Raw genomic sequence first — 25,360 nt, forward strand, 5'->3', positions numbered from 1 at the left:
CATAGCAATTATGCCCTTTCTGTAATGTGATGACCAGAACTGTACACCAAGCTCTTTCCGTGGGCTACCATTACATTCCTGCTTTTGTATTCAATACCTCACCCAATAAAGGAAAGCATTCAGAGTATTTTCTTGACCACCTTGCCTACCTCCTGAAACCTTCAAGGACCTGTGGACATGCACTCCAAGGTCACTCACATTCTCAACCCTGTCAATATCTTCCCATTTACTGAGCATTTCCTTGTCTGTTTGCTCTTTCCAAATGCATTACCTCACACGTTTCCGGGTTGAATTCCATTAGTCACTTCTCTGTCCACTCAACCAACGATTGGTCTAATTCTGGACTCAACAGCTATCCTCTTCACCATCAACTACGCGGCCAATTTTTTAATCATCTGCAAATTGCCCAATGATGCCACCCACATTTAAATCCAAGTCATTAATATGTACAATAAGCAGCAATAGACTCTTTGGTACACCACTGGAAATGGCTTTTCCTTCATGAAAGCATCCATTGACCCTATGTTTCCAATTTAGGATCCAACCTGCCATCTTCCTCTGTATCCCATGCGATCTTACTTTTCTGACCAATTTGCCCTGTGGGACCATGTCATGTTCTTTACTGAAATCGACGTAGACAATATCCACTGTACTACCCTCATCAATCCTCCTTACTTCCTCAAAATCCTATTACCGCTATTAAGACTCGATCTTCCTTTTCCAAAACCATTCTAACGTATTACCCGGCCAAACCTGATCCAGCCTTTGGCCAACTTCCACAGCTGGCATTCTTTGGCCTCCCAGCTGCATGTTTTGTGGCAGTGGGAGGTGGCGTGCCATTCTCTGGTCCTGCCATTGTCAATGGGATTTCCCCTTCAAGGCACCTCACACCGCTGGGAAACCTGTGGGCAGGGTTGTGCTGCTAGTGGGACCAGAGAATCCCACTGGCGTGGACGGCCAGGGTCCTCCCCCTCCCCCACCCACATTTACTAGTTTTCCCAGAAAGGACCTGTCAGGAGCTGGAACGGCTTGTGATTTCCACCTCCTGCTTTTAGGCTAGATGTGCTGAGGCCAGTTATACTTTGTACTGTTGCTCAACTGAGATCGGCATCAGAATTGAATCTGGGAACTGCTGGTTTGTTTGAGGGAACATCACATCTTATGAAACATTTACTCACAATTGGAAATACTGTGCACAGTTCTGGTCACCCCCTATTATAGAAAAGATATTATTAAACTAGAAAGAGTGCAGAAAAGATTTAGTAGGATGCTACTGGGACTTAATGGTTTGAGGAGAGGCTGGCTGGATTGGGACTTCTTTCCCTAGAGTGTAGGAGGTTTAGGGCTAATCTTATAGAGCTCTATAAAATAATGAGGGGCGTAGATTAGCTAAATAGTCAACACTTTTTCCAAAAAACAAAGGAGTGTAAAATTAGAGAGCATACATTTAAGGTGAAAGGAGAAAGATACAAAAGTGTCCAGAGGGACAATTTTTTTGCACATAGGGTGGTGAGCGTCTGGAACAGGCTGCCAGAGGTGGTAGTTGAGACAGATACGATTTTGCCTTTTAAAAGGCATTTAGACAGATAGGTGGGTAAGATGGGTGTAGAGGGATATGCGGGTAATTGGGACTAGCTTAGTGGCCTAAAAAGAAAGGCAGCGTGGACAAGTTGGGCCGAAGGACCTGTTTCCATGCTGTAAACATCTGACTCTATGATTTGTACAGAGTTTCATGAAGGAAAGTGCAGCGCAGTCTAACTTTTGACTTCTATTGTGTTCTTCCATTTCAAGGTGAAGGACTGGGTGGAGAGATTAATGCAGACGCTGCGGGACCCTTCTCTCCCACTCCTTGAGCTGCAGGATATCATGACCAGTGTTTCTGGAAGGATCCCTCAGGCGGTGGAGAAGGCCATCAAAAAGGAGATGGCACAGTACGCGAGCAACATCACCTCGGTGCTCTGCCAGTTCCCCAGCCAGCAGGTATTTGAAGACAAAAATGTGGCCTGGCCTTAAATTAAATCTGGAAATTTCTAGTTTTAGCTAGCTGATGTTATTGAATAAAAATAGAACATTCAATGCGAGTTAAAATCGGTTTATTTGAAAAGGAAGTGTGGAAGCGGCATGGAATCGATGGGGTGAATGGCCTCCTTCTGTTCTGTAATGATTCTCTTTGACTCCGTAACTTCAGAAAATTACAAAAAGAGCACTTTAATGAGTGGGGAAATTTTTGAGGTTATCTGCTTTCAGATTCAAGAAGAGTAGATCTGAGCATTTGATCCTATGTCCAGGGAAACACCGCTCAGTGAATAGACAGCTGCAGAAAAGAATTAGAAAGGTGAATGGAATGTTGGCCTTTGGCCCAAGGGTCTTGGAATACGTAGGGAAGAGAGTTTTCTAAGCTTTGATCATGACCCTTGTGTTCAATTCTGGGCACCACATGCCAGGAAGGCTTTGGAGGGGATACAACTCAGATCCCAAGTTTCGGATTAAGTGATGAGGTCAGGTACATCAGAGCTGTTCTTTATTTCCTTGAGCTGAGGAATTTAAAATGATGCAAGGATTTGATTTGTTTATCCTGTATCTGCACTATTTGCACTCGTCAGGGTAATCCAGAAGAGGACACAATCGTAAATTAAGGACTAAAACTGAGTGAAATTGGAAAGCATCGAGTTGCAAACATTTGGGGGGGGTTTTTTGCCCCAAAATGCTAGGGGTTACTTGGGAACAAATGAAATAGGAGCAGAAGTAAACCATTTGGCTTTCAAGCTAGCTCCACTATTCTGTAAGATCATGACTGACCTGTTTGTGTTGTGTTTCTAATTCCACATCTCTCCCCCTTCCCCACCCCCAAAATCTCTCATATCTAATTAAATGGGAAGACTGAACAGCCTAATCCTAGTCGCAGCTAAATACGGATGGCAGTTAGTTGTATGTTGTGAGAGGAGTAGTAAATGCTCCTGTTTATATTGGGCGACGGAAGCAAGATGTGTGGGTTAGATTGATTGGCCATGCTAAATTGACCCTAGTGTCAGGGGATGAGCAAGGCAAGTATGTGGTGTTATGGGAATAGGGTCTGGGTGGGCCTGTGGTTGGTGCAGACTCGATGGACTGAATGGCCGCCTCCTGCACTGTAGGGATTCTATTCTTTTATTTTTTGTGGAATGTGGGGACGAGCATTTGTTGCCCATCCATAAATGCCCTCGAACTAACTGATTCGCCAGGCCATTTCAGATGATAGTTAAAAGTACACAAAACTGCTTGTGTCCTGAATCACCTATCGGCTGGACCAGTTAAGGATGGCAGATTCCTTCTTTAAAGGATATTACTGAACCAGATGTGTTTTTATAATAATTGATGATAGTTGTCATGGTCACCATTACTGAGACCATTCAATATTTATTGATAGCATTTAAATGCCATCAGCTGCCATGCTGGGATTTGAAGCTGTGTCCATAGAATCCCTACAGTGCAGAAGGAGGTCATTCAGCCCATCGAGCCTGTACCGACCGCAATCCCTCCCAGGCCCCATTCCTGCAACCCCACACACTGCTAACCTCCTGACACTAGAGTCAATTTAGCAGAACTTTAACTGGTGTCTCTGATTTGCTAGCCAAGTGACATTATCACTGCATTATCCTCTTCCCCCACCTCCTCTTTTTAAAGGCTTAGTGACTAGTGATGATACCATGAGCTTGGATGCTGTAAGTTCTTAGAACTTTGCCTTTTCAAAAGCCTTAATTGTAAGCAGTGGACTAGTTGAGGTCCCTTGTTTGGAAATGTTGGACAGCTTTGAAAGTAAACTACGAAATGACAGCTTGATTGACTACCTTGTGATAGCGATTTTATTTCTGTAACTGTCAAAAGACAACACGGCAGATCAGTCTGGAGAGCAATGCTTCACTGCAGAGTGATGGGTTAGGTTTCACAGCCACAATTCATCATGTAGAGATGCTGAATGGTTGCTTCGCTGCTTTGGGGATGGAGAACCCCACCTCCAAAAGCCTCGCTTTCTTTTGCTGTACGTGAAGTTTAAACTTTATTTATTAGTGTCAAAAGTAGGCTTACATTAACGCTGCAATGAAGTTACTGTGAAAATTCCCTAGATGCCACACTCTGCCGTCTGTTCGGGTATGCTGAGGGTAAATTTAGCATGGCCAATGCACCTGCCCAGCACGTCTTTCGGACTGTGGGAGGAAACCGGAGCACTTGGAGGAAACCCATGTAGACATGGGGAGAATGTGCAGACTCTGCACAGTCAGTGACCCAAGCTGGGAATTGAACCTGGGTCCCTTGCCCTGTAAGGCAGCAGTGCTAACCACCGTGCCACCTTCAGGTGGGCGATGGAACTAAATTCTGGCTCTAGCCTGCAGTCAAACGCGTGTGGGCCCAGAAATGAATGGCACCCTCTGCAATATTCTGTATGACATCAAGAAGCTGTGTGTGTATGACGTGTTAGAGAATGTTAATGCATTGTGCCAGAAGATTTAAAAGTTTCACAGACTCAGTGCCATGATTCTGTATTTACTATTTGAATCATTTGGTCAGTGGAAGATGGTAAGCAGCTAACAAGCTCAAGAATGGTGCAGATAGGTACCTGATAAAAGATCACTCTCCCATGCCTTCAGTTGGAGATAATCTAAATGATCCCTCAAATCATAATGTTGCATACTATTTCATGATAACATTATTGAATGTGCTCTTAAAATCTCTTGTTGACTGCATGTCAAGTTGGTTTCTTTTGCTTCCTCATTTTCAGATTGCCAATATATTGGACAGCCATGCTGCAACATTAAACAGGAAGTCTGAGCGGGAGGTTTTCTTCATGAATACGCAGAGTATAGTTCAGTTGGTGCAAAGGTTAGTATACAGAGGGCAGAGCTGGGACGATTAATACTGAGCATTCATCATCATTGGGTTCTGGAGTCTCACCCAGCTTTTTGATGGCCACTATGATGGGATTGGTCACATACTGTGCAGGAAGAGGCAATTTGTGACTCTGCATTGCATTCCACGGTCTGGAGGCAGTGCCAGATTATTAATCTCACTGCTAACGAGGGAGAGATTGGCCATTGTTCTCATGGCTGACTTCTTCTGGAAGTGACTATGAAGGTGCATAGTCCAAGTGCACCTTTATATTGGGTTTTGTAGCTCTCCATGAGTAAGTAGCCTGCTAATGCTCCTCTCTGAAGCTCTCTGTGAATAACTCCAGGAAGTGTCAAAGAACAGCATAACCTCTCTGCCAAACCTACTGCATATTCCCAGCACTTCCTGTTTTAATTTCGGATTTCCAACATCTGAAATATTTTGCTTTTTGTTAAAGTCATATCAATTTCCTGGCCATGTAACTTTGAGGTCCAGATAGTATTGGGGGGGGGGGATGTGGTATTGTCATTGAACTAGTAATGCAGAGACCGAGGGTACTGCTCTGGGTACCCAGATTCAAATCCCACCATGGTGAAATTTGAATTAATAAAATGAATCTGGAATTACAGTGGTGCCCATTGTCTTAAAAACTCATTTGATTCACGAATAGGAAAGAAAATCTGCCACCCTTACCTAGTCTGCCCTTCATGTGACTCCAGACCCGGAGTAATGTGGTTGACTTTCAACTGCCCTCTGAAATGCTCTTGTAAGCCATTCAGTTCAAGGGCAGTTAGAGATAGGAAACAGAAGCTGGCCTTGTTAGCAATGTCTACATCTCACGAAAGAATAAGGACAAACAATAATTCAGTGGATGCGAGAGTCTGATAACCAAGTTGGGTTCTCCCCCTTTCGTTTTCACTGACTTTTATTTTCAGACATTTGATTTCAAATAATTGTGATTTGTGGCGAAGGGCTAAATTTGAACTATTCCCAACACACTCCTTGCTAATCTGCAGCAACTGGGACAAGTGGCACCAATGGCCACCAGTGGAACCTGTGTCGTTCCCCCCGCCACCCACCCATCCGCCCACCATTTACCACAGCTGGTTAATATTCTGAGCAGTTGTTAGGACTCATAAAATAATTGGAATGTCCAGTCAGAACTTCTGTCTAGGTTCAAGGCTGCAAAGAATTGTGCTCATGCTTTTTTTTGTTCGTGATATTGTGAAATTGTGATGGGTTCACAGTTTGCCTTGGCTCATGTATATGCATTGCAAATATCACCTTGCGGTGTCTTTTGAGTGTATGTGTTTGGTGACTTTCAAATGTGTCTAATAATACAATAATTTGCATCTTTTTTGAAGGCATTTGAATATTAAATGAATGAAAAATGCTTAACCTTTGATTCGAATACAGAATTTCTGTATTTAGTATTTATGTATGCATGCTTTTTTAAAAAAATGAATTCAGCCCTACATGTTAATGATTTGATTATTGCAGGAATGTTACTGAACCAAAACTGTTGTCAAAGCATTTTTTGAAAATAGCTTGTAATCATTTGCTGCCATTGAGATGACCGTCAAATGTAATTGTAGAATGGGCACAAGAATTATCAAGATTATGAAATTTGATATTGTTTTCTTCAGACTAACCAAGAAACTTACCATGTTACCCCATTGACTTCAATTGAAAAATGTACTTTGCGCCAGAAATATTGCTTGTTGGGTTTACAAATCAGCTTAATTATCATTTGCCATTTAATTTTTTTTTGTCTGTTCCTCCTGTTTTGGACTCTGACATCTGGTCAGTTCAGCACCGAAATGTTCAACTCTTCACCCTTAGCTCGCTTGGTATTTCTCCACAGCATGCAGTATAGCCAGGAAACTGAGCATCAGACACAAGGTCAGAGGTTTTAGATGCAAAATAGAACTGTAGAATCCCTACAGTGCAGAAGAAGGCCATTTGGCCCATCGAGTCTGCGCTGACGCTCTGAATAGCATGTTACCCAGACCCTTATGCAACCTGTGGTTTCTTTGGCTTGATTTGGACATGATCCGTGGTTGTCCTAACCAGAGTCACCCTAAATGTTCTGAAGTTGGCTCATGTATTGACATATTCTCAACTGAACAAGTTCAGGTAGTGTTAGGTTCTAAGGAAGATCTCGCTCTTTTCTTGGCATCGCTTGATGTGGAATTTGTTGGTTGTCTCTGGCAGATCAGTTCTTGTTGCCAAAAGTTGATCTACGTCTTCTCCGTATTACGTTGTCTCATGTTTGAGTGTAGGAGTTGTCGGTCCTGTCTGTAACATGATGGCAGGTATGAACTTGTAGTTCCTTCAGCTTTTCATCTTCAGACAATATCATATCTTAATAAGTGAAGATCACAGGTCGTTTGAGCTTATCTTTGGCCAACTTTCTTTCAGCTTGGAAATATAATTCCACTTTGGACCATAAGTGACTAGATCAGACCAGCTGATCCAGTGAACTGGTTTAAGCTCTTGTCCATCACAGCCTGGAGGCTCTGCTGGCTGGTTGCCATGCATAGGCCAGATTGCTTGAGTGTGCATGTGTTCAATTCAGTGGTGGATCATCCTATTATGGTGCCAGTTATGACTACTCCCAAAGTCTGTGAAGGTATGACTGTTGGAAAAAGCAACAAAGAGCAAGATCATTTTATTAAAATTAAGAAACGGAACTTGTAAAATTCAATCAAAAGCAAAATAATCTGGAAATCTGAAATAAAAACTGGAAATGCTGGATAAACTCAGCATGGATCGAAGTTTTGGTAAACACCATGGCAAGGTCTCAGGGCACCATTATCACTCCCCTTTGTTTTATGTTCACGACACCTTTGTCAATCCTTCCTTTGCCCAACCTACCCCATTCTTCCATTCTGCCCCACCCACCACTCCTACAACATAATTCGCCATGTTTCTACTTTCTTCTGTTCTGCAAATGGGTCATTTGAACTCAAAGCGCTAGCTTTGTGTCTCTCCTGCCAGAGCTGCTGAGTTTATCCAGCACTTTGTTTCATTGCAAAATTCAGCCGTGCAAGAGATTTTCCCCAAAATATAGCATCTGTGTTGCCTTTTAAGGGGGGCAATCATCACATGGGGGCAAGACCGCAGAGTAAGGGTCACATAGCCTGTGTTGCCCTTTAAAGGGACAATCACCACAGTATCCTTTCGTGCAGATCCTGATGTTGAGGTGAACTGAACCTTTTTATCTTTTTTTCAGGTATCGCAGTGGAATCCGGGGTCACATGAAGGCCGTAGTCATGGATCTTCTCCGGCAGTATCTGAAGGTGGAGATAGAATTCCAGCAAGGTTTGTCCTGCCTTGTCTAATTAACGTGCAGCACTCAAATGCAGACACAGCATGCTTTTTTTAAATCTGTTATTGAAGATTGTTTTTTTTTAACAAATCACACAATAAGTTCTCAAAGGTTGGTGCAGTAGAGCAAGATCGTTTTCAAACAATTAATTGTGGGAAGAGACAGAAAAAGAGTACCCAATACAGCAGGTTTGGATTATTTATTGTACCCGGTGCCTCCCATTGTGCAAGTAATGAAAGAATGTCAAAGGTGGGGCTGTAGTATCAGGATAAATCCGGATGTAACCATAATTGGTTCAGCAGTAAGCAGCCAAGCTCACAGGATAACGACAGACAATGTACAAGACTTGTGGAAAACAAATTTTTAAAGTAGCTCCTGCCAACCATATAAAAAAGACATGATATTAGGACAGGTAAAATGGCAGTTAAATTGCCAAGGATTTTCACAGCACGCTTGGGTGTGCACCAAAGGATGTTCCCCCATCCCCAGACACCTTGGAGGCACCAGCTTTTCATGTGACCCTGGAATGTAGAATTGAGATTTGATTTTACCTTCCCCGATAATCTTTCTCCTCCTCCTTGCTTGTCAAGAACCTACCTACCTCTGCCTTGAAAACATTAAAAGAATACTCCTCCTTAACTAGCAGCGGTTTGTTTTGATTTGCTTGCCAAGTTGTTGGATGTCTGGGCTAAGGAATCAAGATAGTTTCTTATCCCTTATCTATTTTGAGATCAAGCAGAGATAGATGTGGACTGAAGCTTCTTTTGTGTTTAATTAACAATGCCTCAAGTCCCTGATTTGTAGGAAAATTCCATTTCCCAAATCACCCATTTTTATAGTCTCTCCAAGTGAGCTTTCCCAGCTAGTTCCAGGTTTTTGTGTAAAACCTTTTGTTGAAATTTCCCAAGCATATTTCACACAGATCCTTCCGAGCTGATAGGATGAGATAATCTTTTTATGGGACTGGATGCAACTTGCTAGACCAACGTTTATTGCCCATCTCTAGTTGCCCTTGAGAAGGTGGTGAGTTGCCATCTTGTACAGCTTCAGACCCTGTGGTGTAGGTACATTCACAGTGCCGTCAGGGCAGGAATTCCAGGATTTTGACTCATCGACAGTGAATGAACAACAATGTATTTCCAAGTCAGGATGGTGTAATTTGGAGGGGATCCTCTAAGTGGTGGTGTTCCCAGATGTCTGCTACTCTTGTACTTCTCGATGGCAGTCATGGGTTTGGAAGGTGCTGCCTAAGGAATCTTGTTGTGCTCCTGCAGTGCATCTTGTAGATGGTACAGATGGGTGCCACTGTTCGTCGGTGGTGGAGGGATTGAAGTGGAAGGGAAAGCAATCAAGTGAATTGCTTTGTCCTGGATGGTGTCAAACTTTGAGTGTTGTAGGTGCTGCACTCTTCCAGGCAAATGATGAGTGAGTATTTCATTACATTCCTGACTTGTACCTTGTAGATTGTGGACAGGGATTCAGGAGGTGAATTATAAGCCTTTGACCTGTTTTGGTAGCCACAGTATTTACGTGGCTAGTCCAGTTCAATTTTTGGTCAACGGTAATCCCCAGGATGCTGATGGTGGGGGATTCAGTGATGGTAATATCATTGAATGAATATCAGGGGGTGGTGGCTAGATTCTCTCTTGTTGGAGATGGTCATTGCCTGGTACTTGTGTGATGCGAATGTTACTTGTCACTTGTCAACCCAAGCCTGGATATTGTCCTGGTCTTGCTGCATTTGGACATGGACTGCTTCAGTTTATCTTTGTGGACTGGATCTGAACCCAGGGTTCCGAGGTGTGAGCTGGCCATCCCTGTGTTTCCATTCACGACATAAGCCAGCTAGTGTTCCCAGTCTGGGTCAGAATGACCAGAGTGATTCATTTCGTATTGAATTCATTATTTGTTGTTTGCAGTGTTTTGGAGCACTGATGAATTTACTTATTTTATATTCAGACAAAGAGATTGATGCCAGCAGAAGGAGGCAAATTTGGAGGTGCCTTTTATGAAGGTGGTGAGCTTGTAACTCCTGTTGGGGTAACAGTGACATGTTAAAGCTCATTCCTGTTAATTGAAAATTACAAAAATTTGAATTATCCAGCAATATACATTTTGCTTTATGAAGATGTGTTGTGGTGGTGGTTTACACTACTACTGATTTACCACAAGATGGCAGCAGTGTATTGTCTGAACACGGTAGACAGTAATCCATTAAAAGGAGCTCCTGGAATATTTTCTGCAGCAAGCTGTGTGTATGATGTTGTGCAGTTAAGATACAATCCACTGGGCCAGTAAAAGAACATTTAAAATAGAACGAAGGAAGGTCTTGGACTTAATTCTTGTCTTGTGTTGATTTAGCCTGGTATGTGAGAATGAACCATAATTGGCTACAGAAAGACTAGACAAAGATAGAATCCTGACTGCATTACTCAATGACTAGGTAACGCTATATCCCTGATTGCTATTGAATGACTGCTACAGGAAGAGCACAAGTATTGACATTTTTTTTTTAAGGATGCATTTGTATAGCATCTTTCAAGATGTCGGGATGTCCCGAAGTACCTTTGAATTGTAACTGCTGTTGTAATGTAGTAAATGTGGAAGCCAAGTTGTACACAGCAAACTCGTACAAATTTGAGTACAATATCACCAAATGATCAGTTTTTTAAAAAAAAATGTTGGTCGGAGGATAAATGTTGGGAGATAATTTCTTTCCTTCCCCCCTCTTTGGAATAGTGCCATGGGGTCTTTCACTTTTGCGCTATAAGGCAGTCAAGGGTTTAACTTAATGCTTCATTCCTAAGACAACAAAACAGCCTGCTGTCGGGTGTTGGTTACAAATTGGTGCATCTTCGAGAAGATGCCATTGGGTTAACTGTCATCTTTATTAACTAGCATTATGTTACACGTGTACAGTAAAGAATATAGGCTAGCAGTTGCCTCCATGCTTAGGTCCACACACACCTCTGCTCAACGTTACATTGACCCCTGGGCCTCGGTTATGTGCCTTCTTGAATCACCATACGGGTTAGACTGTACCGAGTCCCACATTGACCCTATATGTGCCTGACCCTTCTATCACGTAGCTCTCCCTCAGTACTGCACTGGAGTATCAGCTTTGATTTTTATGCTTGGCTTCTGAAATTGGTCCTGAATCCACGACCTTCTGACACAGGAAGAATGCTACTGGCTAGGCCACAATTGACACTGTTGGGGGAAATATTGAGAAGGGCAGCGAAACTATGGAAACTGGTCTCTTTTTCTGGATAGCTGAGTCTTGTCACTTCAGATTTTCAGGATTTTTCAGCAGCTGCTTGTTTGCTTCTGACTTATTCCTGTATTGGCTGCCCTGGTTCAGCGCAAATTGAAAATGAGTGGTTCGTCACTGATGATGTCTAATGTAGACCCCCACCTGGACTTCAGTCTTGGATATCGCATCCCAGGAAGAAGTAGTAATGTTGGAGACAATTAATTGCAGACTTAGCAGAATGAAACTGGGTGAAGAGGTTAAACTATCAGAGCAGTTTGCATAAACGTGACTGATATCCCCTTGAGTTTGGAAGGTTGGGGAGCGTGGCGTATGTTATATTAGTCATGGCACGGTGGCACAGTGGTTAGCACCGCTGCCTCACAGCACCAGGGACCCGGGTTCAATCCCTGGCTCGGGTCACTGCTGTGTGGAGTTTGCACGTTCTCCCCACGTCTGCGTGGGTTTCCTATAGGTGCTCCGGTTTCCTCCCATAGTCTGAAAGGCGTGCTGGTTAGGTGCATTGACCTGACCAGGTGCTGGAGTGCGGCGACTATGGGAATTTCACAGTAACTTCAATGCAGTGTTGATGTAAGCCTTACTTGTGACTAATAAATAAACTTAAAAAACTTTATTTTGATTTGAGGGAGGTATTCAAAAGGATTTGCAACGGTGTGCAAGAGGAACTGTCCGTCTGGTGGAGAAATCCTGTTCAAGAGGGCATAAAGTTTAACTTGGAGAGAGAGGAGTGAAGTTAGGAAGTTGTTTTTAATCCCAAGGGTAGTGGCAATCTGGTAAGGATGCCATGGGATAGGGGTCAAAGATGGGTGACTGACACGTCAGTCTTTGTCTAATTGAATGCTGGAACAGACTTGACGGGTTGAATGGCATTCACTTGTTCCTTTCTACATTTACTACAAAAAAACACCAGTGGAAATGCAGCACTGAGTTACGTTTTAATACTTTGAAATCCTTCCAATTAATAGGTTGTATCCATTTTATGTTTGGCCTGCACATTCTGATTAGCATTATACTAGTCTGTTGTTTAGTGCTGTGGCTTTGTATACTGGGTGTAGAATTGAAAGTTTCATGCGGAGCTAGTAGAATGTGATGAGATCTTCATCCCTTTGAGGACAGAGGAAAGTCACTGAACATTTTGTTTTCTGTAAGTTCTGTATTAAATAAAATGTAACACTATCCATGGAAGTCTCGCCTTATGCCATTTTTGCAGTAGCGTAGCAGACTTTAGATTCTTTCTGAAATTAATTAAATTCTTACCTCCGTTTGCCACTATAAATAAACTGGTGTATGTGTAATGAATTGGTACCACTGTAAGCGAGACGTGCCTCAGGGTAGTTTTCATTCCAGTGTCTATTTGGATGCATGGCAGTATTAGCTGACAGTGGGCTCATTATGATCCAGCTCCTCTTGCCTCCTTCTCCCCTCCCGCTACATGTTCCGAATCGGTAGATTCATTCTTTGACTTGTCTCTGCTCCCGTTTTGAGGTGAGTTTCTTTAGTTCATCATTTAAGCAGGAGGCCCACCTATGGGATTGAGAAAAGATTCATATAACTGTACGGCACAGAAAGAAGCCATTGAGTCAATACAGCTCTTTCAAAGGGCGGTCCTCTTTGAAAGAGCCAGCATGGATTCAGCAGGCCAAATGGTCACCTCCTGTATTCCAAAAAAAAAGCAAAGTGCCAAGTACAAAGGAATTGGCTAGTCTGACCATCTCTCTGCATGGGTGATCACGTGTCATGCTTGACATGAAACGTTAACATGTCCATTTCTTCATGTTATTCTTGTTTCATAGGAAGCTGGGATTCCAGCGATTAGTCTAAAATGGGCATCATAATTTAAGTTTGTACTATGAAAGATTGAAGCCCCCAGTTCTATTTAAAATTAATGATTCAAACAATGCATTTTAGTCATACTTTAATTATTAAACTCAGTCTGTGGAATCAGATGGTTCAGGCCTGGCACTGCAAAACAACCTAGGGAATTTTCTTTAATGGACAGAATTCTGGTAGATACTTCAATTTGGTACAAGGCAAGTCTTGCACATTCGAGGAAAGATTGAAAGGCATGTTTGCTCTTCTGTTGTTGAATGACCCATGAGAAGAGATTTGGAGTAATTGTAAACTTGGGTCATTGCAAAACAGCACTGAGTAAAGACTAAAGATGTTAAATGAACTAAAGCTCTGAATTAGAGAGTACAAGTCTGATTGCTGAAACTGTATAATACTGTACCTTGAACATTATATCCTGGTCTGGCCACTGAAGAACAGAATGATCACCAAGTTCCAGATGAGGTGGAGTCAAGAGTTACAAGGAAAGGCAATAAAAAATATGATTTTACCATTCAAAGTAAGAGAGGCAATTTATAAAAGTGTACAGGACACATCTTGATGGTATAGAAATTGAACTGAATCCAGGGTACTATTTTAAATTAAATCATGGTTGCTGGACCATGGGGCAACTTACAAACAAGGTAAGGGATTATTAACAGGGAAGCACCTCATTGTACAAAGAATGGCCTGTGCCAAGGATGGATTATGAATGAGATGACAGAACCCTAAAACACTGAAGGAGTAGTTCTGTGTTGCAGTGTAGCTTTAAATTTTAATGCAGGATCAGCTAGATGTGGGGAGGAACTTCTCTCATCTGGTCTTTTCCTGAAGAAATGTACCTGTCACAGGGGATCTGCTCAGCTAAAATGGGTTTAAGTGTAGCAATTATTTGAGGGTAACTACAAAGATTTGATTTGATTTTATTATTGTCACATGTATTAACATACAGTGAAAAGTATTGTTTCTTGCGTGCTATACAGATAAAGCATACCGTTCATTGAGAAGGAAACGAGAGAGTGCAGAATGTAGTGTTACAGTCGTAGCTAGGGTGTAGAGAAAGATCAGCTTAATGCAAGGTAAGCCCATTCAAAATTCTGACAGCAGGGAAGAAGCTGTTCTTGAGTCAGTTGGTACATGACTTCAGACTTTTGCATCTTTTTCCCGAAGGAAGAAGGTGGAAGAGAGAATGTTCGCTGTGCATGAGGTCCTTCATTATGCTGGCTACTTTGCAAAGGCAGTGGAAGTGTAAACAGAGTCAATAGATGGGAGGCTGATTTGTGTGATGGATTGGGCTACATTCATGGTCTTTTGCAGTCCCTTGCGGTCTTGAGCAGAGCAGGAGCTATACCTGCTGTGATACAACCAGAAAGAATGCTTTCTATGCTGCATCTGTAAAAGAATGAGGTGTACTCAACGACCCTGTACTCCTTGTTATTTGGTTTGTGTTAATTTTGTTTTAAAAGCACACCCTCTTCCTGAACAACATTTTGACAGACACATACTGGTGATATTACATAAACAAGGATTGTGCCAACTGATTAAGTTACTTTGAGTGTATAGTGTGGAATAATTTTTAAAATTGAAAATATTGCCACTTGTTAGGTAAATAGCTAATTCACACAGACTAAGGGGGGGGAGTCTGTCCAGGTTGGACCCAAATCTGCAGATCTTGATTAATTTGGAGCCATGGGTTTTGCAATTTTCGTGATGTGGAGATGCTGGCGTTGGACTGGGGTAAGCACAGTAAGAAGTCTCACAACACCAGGTTAAAGTCCAACAGGTTTATTTGGTAGTAAACGCCACTAGCTTTCGGAATGCTGTTCCTTCATCAGGTGAGTGGAGAGTTTTGATCACAAACAGGGCATATAAAGGCACACACAGCTTACAGAATACTGATTAGAATGTGAGCCTACAACAACAGATGAATGAACACTGCTCGACAATCGCCAGGCAAGACTGTTCCCTTCCTGTTGGTGAACACTAATTTTTGGGTAAACGTTCTCCAAGGCGACCTTCCTGACATAGGACAGCGCAGAGTCACTGAGCAGAAACTGATCGCCAAGTTCCGCACACATGAGGACGGCCTCAACCGGGATCTTGTGTTCATGTCACACTATCTGTAACCCCAATGACTTGCAACATCTCACTTACCGTCCTGTCTGGAGACGGTACACATCTCTTTAATCTGCTTAATGTTATCTCCACTCACATTGTCTGCACCTTTTAAGACTTGAATAGCAGATTAGCTATGAAGGAATTCTAATCAGTATTCTGTAAACTGTATGTGCCTTTATATGCCCTGTTGGTGATCAGAACTCTCCTCTCACCTGACGAAGGAACAGCGTTCCGAAAACTAGTGGCGTTTACTACCAAATGAACCCATTGGACTTTAACCTGGTGTTGTGAGACTTTGCAATTTTTGCCAGGCAGGGAAGTGATTATGGAAGGTGACGATGTAGTGGTTTTACTGGAGGTGACTTCTGTTGTGGTTAGGATCAGGCTTTGTGACAATGCCTCTATGGTAGATTGTCTGGACAAATGAACGCAGTCTCTTAAGTGAGATATTGGTGCATGCCCAGAATCTGAGGAAGTATAACTGAACAAGGAGTCGATGTGACCAGGAAAGGAGGTCAAGTTTGCACAGAAGATGGGCGAGAATGTGGAGGCAACAAAAAGAAATGAAGGCTCAAGCTCTTTGTCCACAATTTCAAGGCCTTCAATCCATTCACTTGTGTGAAGCCGAGGTGTCAGGATGGTGTAGGACAGGATATTGCTTCCAGCATTATTTTACTATGGGGCACTCAACGTATGGCCTGTTTTTGTATTTTTCTTTTATACTTGGTTATATCCCTTGACAATCACTATCATGTTTAGCTCCAACATCCCAAGTCCATTCTCTTTCTTCCTGAGCTGCTCATAAGTGTGGTATATTTAGAAGGGGGGCGGGAGGAGTTGAGGGGGATTTGGGTGCAGGGGAGCAATGGAAGGTATGAATTTTTTTGTTCAAGTGGAAAAATCCAAAAGTCAGATTTGCAGATGTTTTTGTCCAGCTGTTGACGTACAGTAATGCTTATTCAACTGATGCTTTCATTAACTGATGAAATCTTATACATTTCTTATGCTGACCTGCAGGTGTGTCGCGTGTTGAATGTAGTTCAGTCAAATGAGGAGTTGTTTAGAATGTGGACATACAGAATGACCTGTCTTCTTGATGAATTATACACTCAAATAATTTTATATATGATTATCCTACATTAACTCCAAATGCTCCATTGTGGATATTCAAAACAGATGAGCTGGTCCACACCACTGTCACCTATGGCCTAGTGGCTGATTGGGAAGCTTATTGATGGGGGCATGCTGTTGGTAGTTTACCCATCTCTGACCATGGACAGATACAGGAAGAAATAGTATAGAGTAAGAGGGAGAAACCGAAGTTTGGATAGTGCGTTGGGTTCTGCATTTGTAATTGAGTAGCACTAAGGATTAGTTTTGCACTGAAGTTCTGCGAACGTGCTGCCAGCACAACTCCCACTGTGAACAATTTGAGCTTCACTGCTCCACTGCTGTTCAAAAAGCTGTTTCTTTTTTCAAACATCTGCACTGACTGCAAGAAAAGCTTTGATGTCACTGATGGGAAGATTCAATGGGACTGATTTTACTTTGCCCTTCTCAATAGTACTAGGAGGATGGATGCACTGCAGAGGGAAGTCCACGCTAACCCTTTGTTTCTACTCAAACTTCCTCTGTGGCTTTCTGGTATCTCCATCTGAAGTGAGCACCACAAGTAAATTTCACCACATGAACGCCTGAGACCTCTGCGCTCAAGTTTTCCTCTTGCGTGTTATACAGCTCAGAGGCAAACTGCTCCCAGTGAAATCTGGTACTTCTTCCAGAGCTGCTGTTTTACTCCTCTCTGCCTTGATGAACAGGCTGGTGTTGTTAAGTAACGTTTTTCCGTGGACCAGGTAAAAATAGTGACTGGCCCAGATAGGGTACCCGGACTAGCACTCAGATACTGCATGGATCAGCTGGTGGGGGTATTCGCAGATACCTTCAACCTCTCTTTACAACAAATCTGAAGTCCCTATCTGCTTCAAGAAGACGACCATCATCCCAGTACCAAAGAAAAATCAAGCAGCGTGCCTTAATGACTTTCGTCCGGTGGCTCTGACATCTATCATTATGAAGTGCGTCAAAAGGCTAGTCGTGGCATGAATCAATTCCAGCCTCCCCAACTGCCTGGATCCACTACAGTTTGCCTACCGCCACAACACCACCTCCCTGGCCCTGCACTCAACCCTGGAGCACCTAGATAACAAGGACACTTATGTTTGACTCCTATTTATTGACCGTAGCTCAGCCTTCAACAGGATTATTCCTATGAAACTCATCTCCAAGCTCCGCTGCCTGGGCTTCAGCTCCTCCCTCTGTGACTGGATCCTGAACTTTCTAACCCACAGACCACAGTCAGTGGATAGGCAACTACATCTCCTCCACAATTATCCTCAACACCGGTGCCCTACAAGGCTGTGTCCTCAGCCCCTACTATGTTCCTTATGCATCTATGACTGTGTGGCCAAATTCCCCATCAACTCCATTTTCAAATTTGCTGACGACACCACCATAGTGGGTCAGATCTCAAACAATGATGAGGAGCTCAGGAATGAGAGAGAATCTGATGAATTGGTGCGGTGACAATAATGTCCCTTGGTGAACAAAACGAAAGAGATTGTCATCGACTTCAGGAAGCGTAGAAGAGAACATGCTTCTGTCTACATCGAGGATCAAATAGAAAGGGTCGAGAACTTCAAGTTTTTAAATGTCCAGATCACCAACAACTTGCCCTGCCTGCCCCATGCCGACACTACAGTTAAGAAAGCCCACCAATGCCTCTTTCTCAGAAGACTAAGGAAATTTGGCATGTCAGCTACAACTCTCATCAACTTATACAGATGCACCATTTGAAAGCATTCTTTCCGGTTGTATCACAGCTTGGTACGGCTCCTGCTCTGCCCAAGACCGCAAGAAAGTACAAAAGGTCGTGAATGTAGCCCATCCATCACACAAACCAGTCTCCCATCCAGTGACTCTGTCTACACTTCTCATCTGCTACAGCAAAGCAGCCAACATAATTAAGGACCCCACACACCCTGGATGTCCTGTCTTCTACCACTTTCCATCAGGAAAAAGATACAAAAGTCTGAGGTCACATACCAACCAACTCAAGAATAGTCTCTTCCCTGCTGCATTCAGACTTTTGAATGGACCTACCCTTCATTAAGTTGATCTTTCCCTACATCTGAGCTATAACTGTAATGCTACATTCAGCACACTCTCGCTTCATTCTCTATGAACGGTATGCTTTGTATAGCAAAAAGCAATACATTTCACCTGTATACCAATAAATGTAAATCAAAATTCAAAGTCATCACCTGTTGTTTCCTTACCTAGCAAGAGTTCTCCCTAACAGGACTGTGGGAGTGCCTACACTACAGAGACTGCAGCAGTTCAGAAGCAGTTGATCACCACCTTTGGGAGACCAACTGGGGATGGGAAATCAATGCTGGCCAGCCAGACATGCTCACCATAAGTCGCTAAAGCTGCTTCCTGTCACTTGGAATTGAAAGAAAAGTCTCCAAGTTAACACAGCGACCTCCGCCTATTTTATCATTATTCATACCCACAATTGATTTTCCTATTGTACCATGCCCTCATAAACGCACCTTACTGGAGTTCTGGATTCATGCTTGGGGTATTGGCATTCTAGTAATGACGCAGGAAGGCAAATTCATGAATTGAAAATGGCACCTTGCTGAAGATCAGCAAGTATAAATAGATTTCAAGCTTTCCATGCATCGCTAGAGGCTATCCTGAGGAAAATTCTATTCCTATTAACAGACAAGTTCTAAGTTCTTTGCCTTCCCTCATAGCTCTTCTATCTGATTTTCCCCTTCAAGTTTGCATCTTCCCTTGGTACTTGAGTATAGTTTCTCATACATGCCTGATTGGCTTTGTGGCTGTTCTCACCTGAATACTTCTGGTGTGTTGTACTTGTGTTGTTCCCAGTCTGCACATGATGAGGAGGATTGGCACTAACCTCTCTGGTACTTAGCAAGCAATCAAGATGTGGCTTTATGCGAGTCCTTTCATATGTCCAAAAGTCAACAGTGCGAATGTCCTGGTTCCCAGAATTATTGTTCCAGAGGCAGTGATGGCACTAAAGCCAACTTAGAAGTTTATTTGGTGAAGAAGTTGGAACTGAGCTGAATTCTGAAATAAAGATTGGCACATTACCAAAGATCTTGAGGGAGAAATCCTTCCTCCATATTTACATGGTCTTAGCATTGAGGGTGTACACCCAAACTCTCAGCAATTCCCAATCCACAATCAAGATAATCCAGTATTTGGAATTCACTTTCAAAGTTTAATAAATTGTTGAAAGTGAAGTAACAAAATTATCAAGTTTATTTGGATGTTCTATCTGTTGAGGCTTTTAAGAAAGGGTGAGGTAGTGGTAAGCTGTCGGACGTCAGTTACCAGAGGAAGGAGATGCATCAATGTTTCATCAAGATGCCCTCACTTATTTTACCATTGTTAAATTTCTTGTACAAAATATCCATTTTGCATAATTTTCACTAATCCTTCAGCCGTTGATATAATGCAGCATGATTAGCAAGATCTGCACAACTCTGCGCTCTCGGCCCAGATTTCAGATAGCCAGTTGTCATTTGGGCCGTGTTTTGAGTATTTGGTGCAGACCTCAGTTGCAGCTAACCCTTCATTTGAAGAATGTCATGATTGCTTTTCCAGCTCCAGCAGGTGGACAGACTGCTGTGATGGAAAATTCCTATAATTTGGGAGTGCAAACAGCACAAAGCCAGGATGCTGCGGAAATATATTGGCTCAGCATCTCGTTGGACCTAGCTAATGCTGAATTTAACCTTCTGTTCTGTGTGAACATTGACGAAGTTGAGGTGGAATTCACCAGGTTCATACAATCAAGGATCTATGAAAGACCATCTTTTGACATTTCTTCATAAGCAAAGGACATTGGACTTGACGGTTGACAGAATTTCACTGGTCTTAAGAAAAGTTTCTTGATAATTTAATGCTTACAGTTTTCTTTTATCCAATCATGATTGAAGACTGACCACAGTTCCATGTTTGCCAGAAGCTCCCTGGTACATAGCCAAATGGATGGTATTACTGGAGTACTGGAGGGTTAATCATTGCAGAGGGCTGCACAACTGGGCTTGATGTTGGATCCATCTGGCAACCAGACATGTTTTACAAAAAAAATGTCCTCCCTTCTTGAGGCCAGTTGTTTTATCGGTGCTGTGACTGAGATTAGCATGCTCCATGTAGACAGTTTCATAGAATCTCTACAGTGCAAAAGGAGGCCATTCAGCCTATAGAGTTGATCATGAACTTTCTTGGCTTTTGTGATGCAGCAGTATATGTGGTAGTGCTTTTATATACTAAGTCATGCTGGAATGAACCTAGTTATTGTGTGACTCCCCAAGCACCTCTTCAGAAGATTCAAATTAATAAGCATGAAATCATTCATTGCTTCCCACAGCATTTGACATCCGCTTGCTCCAAGGCCAAGTAAAAAGAGTTATGCTATTTTAAAGAGCTACTATTAAAATATAAAAGTTATTTCATTACGATTTGCCCTTCCTAATGTGCCACAGTCCCAGACTGAGATTTGTAGTTAGGCTAAAACTAAAGTTTAGGGTTAATTCAGTTCTTCCAAATCATGTGTTAAATAAATGTTGATAATCTCTTGGCCGTTTCTTAGCGGGAACATGTAGTTGATGCAAACAAAACAGAATTTGCATTAAATTGGCAGTCAACTGACTAAACAATGACACAAGGATCGTTGATGAAGTAAATGGAAATATTTACACAGGAGAGGTGGAATGACATCTGTATGTAGAATTGGATATGTATGATACCAGGAGCCTAACCTGGCATTTCTTGTTTTAAACATGAGTATCATTTAATATAGATTTTTTTAGAAAGCACTGATGCATTCCAGATGCCAAAGAGGTTTCAGTTATCTGGTTTTCTTGTAGATGAGAGGACTTATTGAAAAATAAACATGCTAACAGAGGAGAAATGCTTGCATGGAGAAAACTCTGGCAGGCATGATGGAACAAATAGCCATTTTTGCTTTATAATGGAATCCCTAAAGTACAGAAGGAGGCCATCGAGCAGCACCGATAACAATCCCATCCCACTTATCACTGTAGCTCCACGTATTAACCCTGTTGATCTCCCTCACACTATGGGGCAATAAAAATATGGCACATTAAGAAGGATAAATTGTAATGAAATAACTTTCATATTTTAATAAGCTTTTGTTTAATGCACAGTGGTTAGCACTGCTGCCTCACAGCGCCAGGGACCTGCGTTCAATTCTGGCCTCAGGTCACTGCCTGTGTGGAATTTGCACATTCTCCCGTATCACTGTGGGTTTCCACCGGGTGCTCCGGTTTGCTCCCACAGTCCAAAGATGTGTGGGTTAAGTTGATTGGCCATACTAAATTGACGCTAGTGTCAGGGGATTAGCAGGGTAAATGTGTGCAGTCGCAGGAATGTGGCCTGGGTGGGATTGTGGTTGGTGCAGGCTCAGGCTGAATGGCCGCCTTCTGCACTGTGTAGGGATTCCAGGAATTTAGCATAGCCAATCAACCTAATGTCTTTGGAGTGTAGCAAGAAACAGGAACACCTGGAGGAAACCCAGGCAAACACAGGGAGAATGTGCAAATTCCACATGATCACCCAAGACTGGAATTGAACCCGGACCCCTGGTGCTGAGAGCAGTGGTACTAACCACTGTGCCATCGTGTTGTCAAATGAGGAATATATGTGAAGTTTGGAATCTAAACAATTGCAGTGGGCCATAGGTTCATGGTATTTTGTCATATTTTCAGTCTTGGTTGCTCAGTTGAGTCATCTTTCATTAGATCTTTGAATTACAGTTGGCTTACTGGTTGCCCAAATGTTCACCATTGGTTACGGTGGTTGTGATGGAGGCGTAGCAAACTTTGGTGAATGACGAATGGTCATGCCAGATATTTCTTTACAGCAGTCATCATCTCCCTTGAACTTTTTTTTTAGATGTGTAGGTTAAGTGTTATGTTCTTATGTTCTTAAGTGGATTGGCCACTGCTAAATTACCTCTTAGTGTTCAACGATATGTAGGTCAGGTGGATTAGCCACAGGAAAATGCATGAGGCTATGGGGCTATGGGCCTGAGTAAGATGCTCTTTTGGAGAGTCAGTGTAGACTCAATGGGCTGAATGGCCTCTTTCTTCTATGAAACAAAGGATGACAGTTACCTTGGCAAAAAAAGCCTAAATCATGTCATCAGTGAAATGTACAGATCTGGTTCTGAGCTGTCGACACAGTAAACATGACAGTGCATGCACTTCCTACACTAACAGATTTTGTCAGCACTTGTCTGTCCGTCTAATCCATCTGCAGCATTTGTTTCAACAGTTCCCTGTCGCACTTCAAAGTAACAAGTATTTTAAAAGAAAGGAAAAGATAATCGTTTTTTTTTTTCCCTTTTTAAATTCAGTCAGTTTGAGACAGAATCGTAGAAACCCTACAGTGCAGAAAGAGGCCATTGCACCGACCACCATCCCTCCCAAGCCCTACCCCCATACCGTACATATTTACCTGCTCATCCCTCTGACCTATGCATCTCAGGACACTGAGGCAATTTTTTAGCATAGCCAATCAACCTAACCCGCACATCTTTGGACTGTGGGAGGAAACTGGAGCACCCGGAGGAAACCCACGCAGACATGAGAAGAATGCGCAAACTCCACACAGACGGTGACCCAATCTGGGAATCAAACCCAGGTCCCTGGAGCTGTGAAGCAGCAGTGCTAACCACTGTGCGACCGTACCGATCCTAATAAAGGAGCAAAATAAACTGAGTGACATAGAGAAATTAAACTTTGTGACTTTAAGCAGGCCATTTAAACTCAGATCAAATTAGTAGCAGATTAATGTGTAACTTATTAGATTATCATTTTCCTGTAATGATGAATAGGCTTATTTATCATAAGAAATAGGAGCAGGAGTAAGCCATCTAGCCCCTCGAGCCTGCCCCGCCATTCAATAAGATCATGAAGTGGATCAGTTTCACTTTCCCGCTCTCTCCCCATAACCCTTAATCCCCTTGTCTGTCAAGAACCTATCTACCCATGTCTTAAATATATTTAGCGAGGTAGCCTCCATCACTTCAAGGGGCAGAGAATTCCAGAGATTCACCACCCTTTGAGTGAAGAAGTTCCTCCTCAACTCCGATCTAAACTACTCCTCCTCCTCCTCCTCCTCCTCCTCCTCCTCCTCCTCCTCCCCCCCCCAAATCTTTAGGCTGTACCTTCTAGTCCTGCTATCCTTTCTAAGTAGGAAGAATCTCTCTACCTCTACCCTATCCATCCCCTTCATTATCTTATACGTCTCTATAAGATCCCCCCCTCATCCTTTTAAACTCCGAGTACAGACCCAGTCTATTTAGCCTCTCTTCATAGTCCAATCCCCTCATCTCCGGTATCAGCCTAGTGAACCTCCTCTGCGCTCCCTCCAAGGCCAATATATCCTTGCACACGTGCGGTGACCAAAACTGCACGCAGTACTCCAGCTGCAGCCTCACCAGTACCCTGTACGGTTGCAAGACCTCCCTACTTTTATATTCTATCCCCCTCACTATCAAGGCCAACACTCCATTCACCTTCTTGATCACCTGCAGACTAGGTGTTTGTGACTCGTGCACACGGACCCCCAGGTCCCTCTGCACCGTAGCATGCTGCAGTTTTTCGCCTTTTCACCTTATCCAATGCAAGTGGTAAACACAAATTTGCGATAGACTGCCTTTATATAACAATGATGTGGAGATGCTGGCGTCGGACAGGGGTAAGCACAATAAGAAATCTCACAACACCAGGTTAAAGTCGAACAGGTTTATTTGGAATCAGGAGCTTTCGGAGCGCTACTCCTGCCTCAATCATTCCAACCATTATCTTGCAATTGGGTCTCTGTCTATATCTGCTGTGTTTGTGAACCCAAGTCTCCACCAACCTGAGGAAGGAGCAGTGCTCCGAAAGCTCGTCATTCCAAATAAATCTGTTGGACTTTAACCTGGTGTTGTGAGACTTCTTACTTTATGTAACAAGATAAAAGTGTCTTCATATTGTTTCAAATGGTTTTAAAGACTCGAAGAGGTCATTAGGAGAGTTTACAAGTATAGCATCCAGTACAGGGTATTGAGCCTGTAAGAATGGTGATGTCCAGTATTGAAGCTGGATTCTTGATAGTGGAAAGGCTTGAATTAAATGGATGGGAAGTTGAGGCTAGCAGCCCTGAAATACTATAGTATAAACCACCAGCCATGTTGGGTGGAGTAAATTTAATCAGGAAATTGGAGTGTAACTCTAGTGAGTCGTGACTTCAACACAACAGAAGGGACAGATATAGCTACCATATGTTGATTTGAGTAGGAATAAGGAAAACTAGTTTCTAATAACACTTGAACCATAGTAGTAATATAAGATGGAGTGTGATGGGGGGAAAAAAAAGAGCTTGGAGGTTACAGTGAAATGGTATAGTAGCCTGAGTATCCAATAAATACAACTTGTTTTGTTGCTGCTCAACAAGTTCCACTTTAATCTATTATGCAATCTGTTATACGCACACATACCCCACACACCTCTCAAAATTTTATCCTACCTTTAAAATCCCATTGTTTTACTCTGCATTCAATGATTTTGTCTGAAGTGTTATTTGTTCTGATCCAGATGGGGTTGCAGGATTTTGAAAATACCAACTTGCTCTTAATTTGTAGTTTTACTTAATATGCTTTCAGGAAAATGTTGCAATTTTCCTCGGGTATTGCCAGAACAACAATAATACAACATATTTAAAGTGATTAAATATAACGTGATATCATTTTATGGAACATTAAGGAAGTCCACATCATCGCTCTATCAGTACATTTTATATTAAATAAATTGTCTTTCTCCATTATTCGGGTTTTCCATGCC

General features: G+C 42.5%; 1 protein-coding gene across 1 annotated transcript in view; it reads left to right on the forward strand.

The window, feature by feature from the left end:
• The window catches only part of acaca (acetyl-CoA carboxylase alpha), a 274,803-nt gene that overhangs the window by 54,663 nt on the left and 194,780 nt on the right, over window positions 1-25,360 (forward strand). Inside the window, exons 21-23 of the mRNA XM_080210370.1 lie at window positions 1,792-1,980; window positions 4,757-4,857; window positions 8,099-8,187. Coding sequence (XP_080066496.1) covers window positions 1,792-1,980; window positions 4,757-4,857; window positions 8,099-8,187 — 379 coding nt within the window. The remainder of the gene's footprint in view (window positions 1-1,791; window positions 1,981-4,756; window positions 4,858-8,098; window positions 8,188-25,360) is intronic.

The sequence above is a fragment of the Carcharhinus amblyrhynchos genome, chromosome 23 (genome assembly GCF_965287045.1).
Source record: "Carcharhinus amblyrhynchos chromosome 23, sCarAmb.v2.hapA, whole genome shotgun sequence".
Taxonomy (NCBI): Eukaryota; Metazoa; Chordata; class Chondrichthyes; order Carcharhiniformes; family Carcharhinidae; genus Carcharhinus; species Carcharhinus amblyrhynchos.